This window comes from Octopus bimaculoides, chromosome 14 (genome assembly GCF_001194135.2).
Source record: "Octopus bimaculoides isolate UCB-OBI-ISO-001 chromosome 14, ASM119413v2, whole genome shotgun sequence".
NCBI lineage: Eukaryota > Metazoa > Mollusca > Cephalopoda > Octopoda > Octopodidae > Octopus > Octopus bimaculoides.
In genome coordinates this window covers 12,219,188-12,228,139 of record NC_068994.1, presented here as the reverse complement: position 1 = coordinate 12,228,139, position 8,952 = coordinate 12,219,188, and the positions used below count along the sequence as shown (strand labels likewise).

The following is an 8,952-nucleotide window of genomic DNA, read 5'->3' as shown; positions in this document are numbered from 1 at the left end:
TAACAGTTTCTTTATTTAACCCTTTAGCATTCAAATCCCTCTGTCAAATGCAGTGCTCTGCAACCGGTATTCCGCAACACACTAGTGTACCACAAGACGATGCTATGTATGCCACAGTGTAACCTGAATGTAATATTTTCCCCTATACTTTTAGTTATATTTTTAGTTCAGCTGTGCCACTGAATTCTGAAAGGAATATAAGTGTACCGCAAGTGGAAAAAGGTTGTGGAGCACCGGCCAAATGCAAAGCTTATTTATTCATTGTTTTGAATTATTCATGCATAATCTTGTAGCTATAAAATTTTGATGATGTGACTGTTTATTTTTAGAACCTGTGCCCAATTGATACCCGTTGCTGGTTTGTTTACATTCCCATACCTTAATTGTTCAGCAAAAGGGATTGATAAGATAACTTCTAGGGTCAGTTTGTTCGACTAAACCCTTCGAGGTGGTGCCCCAGCATGGTCACAAACCAGTGACTGAAGTAAAAGAAAATAAGAGAAAAGATCTGTATACTATCTGATAAAACTTCATGGACACAGCGAGGGGGAGAGAGGGAGATAAGAGGGAAGAGAGGGGCAGAGAGAGAGAGGGGCAGAGAGAGAGAGAGAGAGAGAAAGGGAGCAGAGTGTGGTAGAGAGAAGGGGGAAGTAGAGAGAGACAGACAGACAAAGAGAGTGAGAGAGAGAGAGACAGAGATAGAGTTCCAAGAATGAGAAAAAAGAGTGGGGGGGGGGTAACAAAAGTGAAATGCAAGTTAATTAACCGAGATGGTGGTGACAGGCACAAGAGGCAAGGTTTAAGAGAAACTTGGTACCAGGCATCGAAGACAGTAAGAAAGAGAAGCAACAGAGAGAAGTGGACAACAACAACAACAACAACAACAAACAAGGAACAAACAAGAAATATTCATAATCATCAAATGTCTGTAAAATTATACGTTTTTATCTACCAAGGATGTCTAGATAATTACTTTATGGCAATTAATTCAAAATATCTGATTGCAAGCATGGCTGTGTGGTTAAGATGGCCACTTTGCAACCATGTGGTTTGTGGTTCAGTCCCACAGTACCTTGGGCAAGTGTCTACTATAGTCCCAGGCTGACCAATGTCTTGCGAGTGAATTTGGTAAATGGAAGCCTGTTGTTTATACATATCTATGTGTGTGTGTGTGTGGGGGGGGGTATATAAGAGAAAGAGGCTTTAATCTAAAGACTGAAACTAATGAGTGAGATATAATACATGCTTTTACAGGTTTCAGTCACTTGACTACAGTCATGCTGGAGCACTGTCTGAAAGGGGTTTTAGTCAAAGAAATCGACCCCAGCAATAAAAATATTTTACACAGGTGCAGACTTAGCTGTGTGGTAAGAAGTTCGCTTCCAAACCATATGGTTCCAGGTTCAGTCCACTGCATGGCACCTTAGGCAAGTTCCTTCGACTATAGTACCCAGCTGACCAAAGCCTTGCAAGTGGACTTGGTAAACAGAAACTGAAAGAAGCCTGTTGTATACATACATATATACATACACACAATATATATACATAACTCTTTGAAAAGCCAGTGTTATAATGGTGGCAGCTGATGGAGGAAATGTTCTCTATGTGGCCTGTGTGTTTTCTGTACCTTGTTTATCATTTTGCCCAGGTTTTTTTTGCAACGTCATGTACCCAGATATGCATCTATATATACATGTAGATGAAGGTATGTACATACATGTACCTATATATTCATATACTCATATATTATTTGTATTATATATATACATATATATATATATATATATATATATATAATCAAAATAAGCAACAGGATATTAAGTAAACGACTGAAACAAGTAAAAGAATATAAAGAATGCACAAGGCCAAAAAGGTTGATTTACATCGATTCCCATTATTTTACTGGTACTTTACTTAATCACTCCACAAGAGATGAAAGGCAAAATTGACCATTGCTGGATTTGAACTCAGAATATCAAGAGTTAGAACAAATACAGCAAGGGATTACGTCCAATTCAGCCGGGGCACCGCCCACTTTGGATAATAATTGTTCCCGATTTGGACACAAGGCTAACAATTTCGAGGGGAAAAAGTTAGTCGATTACAATTGACTCTAGTAACAGATTGCTACTTTATTTTATCGACCCCAGTGGGTTGAAAAGCAAGGTTTGACATCAGTAGAATTTGAATACAGAACATAAGGAGTCAGAAGAAATACCGGTGCCTAAACAGAAATATTGTCAAAATAATCCTCAAAACATTTTGTTTGATCCTACCAAAGCATCGTCCACTTCTATTGATAATAACGATGGCCTGAAATTTTAAGGGGAGAGTAAGTACACAATATCATCTACCGTAGTATTTGACAAGGTATATTATTTTATCGACCGTGAAAAAAAGAATGTGATCTCGTCGGGTTTTGGACACAGAACATAAACTCTGGAAGAAATACTGCAGAACATTTCTTCTGACGTTTTAACGATTCTGCCAGCACGCTGCCCTACCATAAATAACAATAATTCTTTATACTACAGGCACAGTTTTGAAGGAGACGGTTAGTTGTTAACATCCACCCCAGTATTTACACTGATACTTATTCTATCGACCCCCGAAAGGATGAAAGGCAAGGGTTGACCTCGGCGGAATTTTACACTCAGAACATAAAAGACGAACGAAATGCCACCATACATTTTGTCGAGCGTGTCAACAATTCACCCATCTATTGTCCAGCGTGTCGACAATTCAACCATCTATTATTTGTAATAATAATAATAGTAAACAAACATATTCTCACCTCCCACTGTTCATATAATCGCTCCAGGTCAGCTTCGCTATAATCGCGGATGTCTTTCTTTTTCCAGCTGTCCGCGCTATCAGGATTACTTGACTTAAGTTTGGATTTCTCTGCTGTCACCGCAACATTGTGTAAAAGCGAAAACAGACACAAAACATAGAAGCAGACAATCTTGGACATCGTGAAGGAATGACACACTATAAATGGAATTCCTTGCCTTGTCTTTTAATGAACACGCCGTCTCTTTCGATTGGTTGTTTGGCTTGACGGTAAAGTTGACCGCAGATTCCTAACCACACACTCGTAATTGTAACAGTAAGTGAAGGTGCGCGAATGCATAATTGTGTGTATGTGCGCGCGCATGTATGTGAAAAATAAAACCAAAAAGTGAATAAAGTAAAAATTAAATAAATACATAAAACAGTTAATGAAATTCGAAAAGTAGTTCTCCTTTATATTCGTGAAAATATCCACTTCTTATAAAAACAAGCCAACATATTGTACTAATTGTATTTGTAAGATGTCAAGTGTACCGTACAATAATTGCTTTATAAATTTCTCCTCGTCCTCTAGTTACTGTTGCCTAGAAGAAAAAAAACCTTCAACGGTTGTAATTAACGAATAGAGTATTCTATAGATATCTTTAAAATATTTTCCCTTTAATTACTTTTACTCCCTTTTACACTTTGTTAGTATTTAGTTTCAATTTCTAAGGTTCTAAGTTCGAATCACTCCGAAGTTAATTTTGCAGTTAAAACTACAGATGCGTACCTTTCTGTCTCATCCACCCACCAATTTTGTTTCATTATGACTTTCTGAATAATGAATATAATTTTAACATAATTTTCCAGAGATACATTTTAGATAGTGTAAATTAAAGTTATTTTTGAAACTTGTAACGAAAAGCTTTTTCGGATGGATGGAGAGGAATTTCGGATAATTCACACAACTCTTATTAACTTTCTGAAAAACGGATCGTTTTTTATAAAATTTTCTATAAACATGCTTCAGATGGTATAGATTACGATTATGCCGGGGTTTGAAGTGAAAAAAGAAAACTGTGGGTGGCATCGCGCGTCGGATTTTCTGACATGTTTTTATAAGTTGTGTGAAATAGCCGCTCCACCCACTTTTTTTTCTCCGTTATAATAATAGTCTGAAACATATTTGTTCTTTTACTTGTTTCAGTCTTTGTGTTGCGGCCATGCTAGAGCACTACCTTGAAGGGTTTATTCGAACAAATCGCCCCCACCCCCCGCTGTACTCATTTTTTAAGTCTGATACTCTCTCTCTCTCTCTGATAAACTGTTAGGTTACGGTGGCGTAAACAAACCAACACTAGCTGTCAAGCGGTGGTGGGGGGACAAACACACACACACACACACATATACACAAAGGGCGTCCACATAGTTTCCATCTACCAAATCCACTCACAAGGCATTGATCGGCCCGGAGCTTATAGTAGGAGATGCTTGCCCAAGGTGTCACACAGTGGGATTGAACCCATCACCTCAGAGTTTGAAAAATTTTGTTGAGAAAAAAATAATTTTGAGGACTATTCCACCCTTTCTCAGAATTTCTCTGAAAGACATCATTCTAAAAGTGCAAGTACAACGCTAACACCAATCATTGGTCTCAAATTTTAGCACAAGGCCTGCAATTTGGTGGGAGGGGTAAGTCAATTACATCGATCCCAGTGTTCAACTGGTTCTTATTTTTTCGACCTTGAAAGGATGAAAGTCAAAGTCAACCTCAGTGAAATTTGAACACTGAACTTAAAGATGTGTAGCGTAGACTCTGGTGAAATTCCTCTCTCCCATTTATTATATGTGCATTTGAACGTAGCAGGGAACAGCTAGCCTTTGGCTGCTATTTGGATTCCATTGCGTCCACTACTCTGATTGGTTGGTATTGGCACAATTTGTCTCTTACTCGATTGCGCCAACTTGCCGCATATTACCTTTTGGAGGCCTTAAATACAATCACGTGGGACAGCCTGTTCTCTACCCAGTTTTGAGCCTACAGTTCCTTATAAAAACCCGGCTTTTCCTCTTTCCAGTGTCTTTGGTTTCAGACCTTTTAAGGTCTAGCCACTGACCACAAAGACAGCCAGTTCCAGTGACAACACCAACTTCATCCATCAGCATTATGGCAACCTCCGTCTTCTTCTCCACTATCATGTCCTTAACATCGTCAACATCATCTCTTTACGTGCACAGCTCAGCAAGCAATTCACCCAGGCTCCAACACTTCACATTGGATCAACAGCGAATATACAACCGGCATGAACTCCTGTATCAAATAACCCAGGCAGCAGCATCAGTCACGACTTCATGTACCTGTAACCAGCTCAGCATCATGGCGGCAACTTCTTGATTCAGTATTTCAACTACTGTGTACTATTGGCTACAAACTGGTATTCATCTTTCTTGTGTCTATGAACTTACTTCTCACTTCAATGGCTATAGACTCTTTCAGTCATCATCTTCATTGCCATCCTCAGATGTTCTTAACATGCACATACATCTATGCTTACACACACACAGTGGAGGTGCAATGGCCCAGTGGTTAGGGTAGCGGACTCGCGGTCATAGGATTGCGGTTTCAATTCCCAGACCGGGCGTTGTGAGTGTTTATTGAGCGAAAACACCTAAAAGCTCCACAAGGCTCCGGCAGGGGATGGTGGCAAACCCTGCTGTACTCTTTCACCACAACTTTCTCTCACTCTTACTTCCTGTTTCTGTTGTGCCTGTAATTCAAAGGGTCAGCCTTGTCACACTGTGTCACGCTGAATATCCCCGAGAACTACATTAAGGGTACACATGTCTGTGGAGTGCTCAGCCACTTGCACGTTAATTTCACGAGCAGGTTGTTCCGTTGATCGGATCAACTGGAACCCTCGACGTCGTAAGCGACGGCGTGTGAACTACAAACACACACACACATACATTTTGTTCTCATGGCGGCCTGTCTATTATTCTGTATACATAATGCACACACACACGTGTTAACATTTCAATAAATCTTCTCTTAATCATTCTACATGGTTGTGTTTCTTTTTGTATCTGGCAAGTAAATGGTACTATCAATTTTCTCTTTATTGTAAGGGCTGTGTGATGTGATACTAAAGAGCCATTCTTGTGAAGCAATTAGCAGACCCCTGATTATATTATGCTTATAATTATAGAATATTTGTATATAAATAACCCAAAAAGGTTATTTAACATACCGAACTACTTGGTAAAATTATTAATTAATTAATTTTATCCTTTTATTATTATTGATATCTATATATATATATATATATATATATATACATATATATATCCAAGGCCTCTGCCAGGGGTGTAGCCAGCCCACTTATGCGTACCTTTCCTTCTTTGGACACTAAACTCCGCTTGCGAAGACCTGTTGAGGCAAGTGAAATCGAAACCGAACTAAATTTGACGACTGGCACCCATGCCAACGTCGTCTCCTTCATTGGACACGAAACTCAGCTTGCGAAGACTTATTGGGGCAAGCGAAAGTGAAATCAGTTTGGCACCTGTGCCCAGCGTCGCCTTTCTGGCACTTGTGCCCGTGGCATGTGTAAGGACTTTCGAGCGAGATTGTTGCCAGTGCCCCTGGACTGGCTCTTGTGCGGGTGGCACATAAAATACACCATTTGAGCATGGCCGTTGCCAGTACCGCCTGACTGGCCTTTGTGCGGGTGGCACGTAAAAGCACCCACTACACTCTCAGAGTGGTTGGCATTAGGAAGGGCATCCAGCTGTAGAAACTCTGCCAAATAAGATTGGAGCCTGGTGTAGCCATCTCGTTTCACCAGTCCTCAGTCAAATCGTCCAACCCATGCTAGCATGGAAAGCATACGTGAAACGACGATGATGATGATGATGATGATGATGTATGAATATATGAAGGTTTGTGTCTACTTGTTTTGACATCACATGATAGTTGTAAATGATCGTCATCATCTTACATTTCCAATATTCTGCAAGAACATACCTGACCATAGAGAAATATCACCTTGCTTGGAAACGGATAAGGGTTGGAATCAGGAAGAGCAGCTGACTGTAGAAAATCTGCCTCAATAAACTCCATCCAACCCATGCAAACATGGAAAAGTGGACATTAAAAAACGATTATGACAATGTAAATGTTTATAGACAGACTTTTGTTAACATCAAATGGTAGAGAGATTTTTTGCTTCTTTTTGGCAAGCCCCATCATGAATCACCTAAAACCATGTGGCATCACTGCTGACACAAGACTCAGGTTTGCCCTTACTGTTCTGTATGGTCAACTGGCCAAGGTGGCGAACTAGCAGAATCATTAGCACGCCAGGCAAAATGCTTAGCAGCATTTCATCCGTCTTTACGTTCTGAGTTCAAATCCCGCCGAGGTGGACATTGGGAGGCGCAATGGTCCAGTGTGTGTGTGCATACATAATTACTAGTGACAAAGCTATATTAATACCAAAAGGCAATCTCTATATCCAACTTAACATGGATGCTTTGTCAGAACACTAAATATTGCATTATTTACCTTGAAAGGATCTCTCATATGGACACATGGTGCATAAAAGCACCCCTATTTATATCGTTGGCAGACAAGAATTGTCTGCTAATGGCACCAGAACTGCCAGATCACTTGATTTTGACCTACCCAGTCTCTTCAGTAGCAGACATCCAGTAGCTGCACAGCAGCTGAAGCTCACTGTCATTAAAAAAATTGTTTGATGTTTGTACAATTAGTATCAATTAATTTGAAGAAAGAGGATGGGGAGGCAAGATATGTTAAACCGTGCTGTCTGTGGCGGCGGGCAGAAGCATACCTACTAACAAGCGCAGTCTTTTGAGATAAGAGATAAAAAATATAGACACTAGATGTTGAGTATCCATATTCAGTATCATTATAAAACCACTTCCAGCTGGCCAATGTGATCCAGAGGAAGGCATGGCTATGTAGTTAAGAAGCTCAATTTGCAACCACAAGGTTTTAGGTTCAATTCCAATGCACGGGATCTTGTGCAAGTGTCTTCTACTATAAGCCTCAGCTCAACCAATGCCTTGTGAGTGAATTTGGTAGAGTGGAGACTGTATAAAACCTTGTAGTGTGTGTGTGTGTGTGTGTATGAGTACCTGTGTTAGCCCACCCTTACCAAATGACAACTGACATTAGTTTGTTTACCTCTGTAACTTAGAGATTCAGCAAACGTGACTGATAAAATTAGTACTAGATTTTACAAATAAAATAGCTGCACCAGTATCTGGTTGGTACTCATTTATCAGCCAAACAGACTGGAGTTGATAATGATATGAAGTGCCTTGCTCAAGGACACAGTGCACTACCTTGTTCAAGAATTGAACCCTCAACTTTATGATCACGAGCCCAACATCTAACCACTTGGCCACTCAACTTCACAATTACTGGAATAATTAAGAAAAAAGAAAAAAACAGCAGAAAGAACTACAAAGAAAAAAAAACAGAAAAAAGAGAGGGAAAGGAAAAGACAGACAGACAGACAAATAAAGGACAAAGAAAAATAAAAACAAAATTTTTTTTTTAAATCGCAGTGAAATTACAACAAAATTTATACCCATATTGAAGAGAAAAAAAATATTTAAAAGCAGAAACAAAATATAAAAGCAAGATAACAATAATGATAATTTTTCGGTCTCGTAAAATATCAAGAGCGAAAAAATACGCAGCTAATGTTTGGCTGATGGTAGTGCAACCAAATGTGTATGTATGTGTATAATATCTGTGTCTGTGTGTGTGTGTGTGTGTGTGTGTGTTTATGAGTAACATTGTTGAGTGGAGTGGAGTGGAGTGGAGGGGGGTGCAGTTTGACTAGGAAAAAAGTACTCAATTACTATAGTAAAGTGTAGAATACATATATATATATATATATATATATACACGCACGTACACACATATACTGATACATATATTTATTATGTATACCTCTATATCGTATACTTACATATAATACATATACACATATATATTGTATATACATGCATACATACATATTAACAACAGAACCAAGCGACATGCATATACATATACATATATATATATATATATATATATATATATATATACATACACACACACATATATATTGTATATACATGCATACATACATATATTGT

At 38.9% G+C, this 8,952-nt stretch overlaps 1 protein-coding gene across 1 annotated transcript in view; it reads right to left on the bottom strand.

Annotated features, from left to right (window-relative positions):
• The window catches only part of LOC106874971 (LDLR chaperone boca), an 8,751-nt gene extending 5,636 nt beyond the window's left edge, over window positions 1-3,115 (bottom strand). The window contains exon 1 of the mRNA XM_014922896.2: window positions 2,795-3,115. Within this exon, the coding sequence (XP_014778382.1) occupies window positions 2,795-2,974 (180 nt within the window). The 5' untranslated portion in view covers window positions 2,975-3,115. The remainder of the gene's footprint in view (window positions 1-2,794) is intronic.
• Window positions 3,116-8,952: the final 5,837 nt, after the last annotated feature.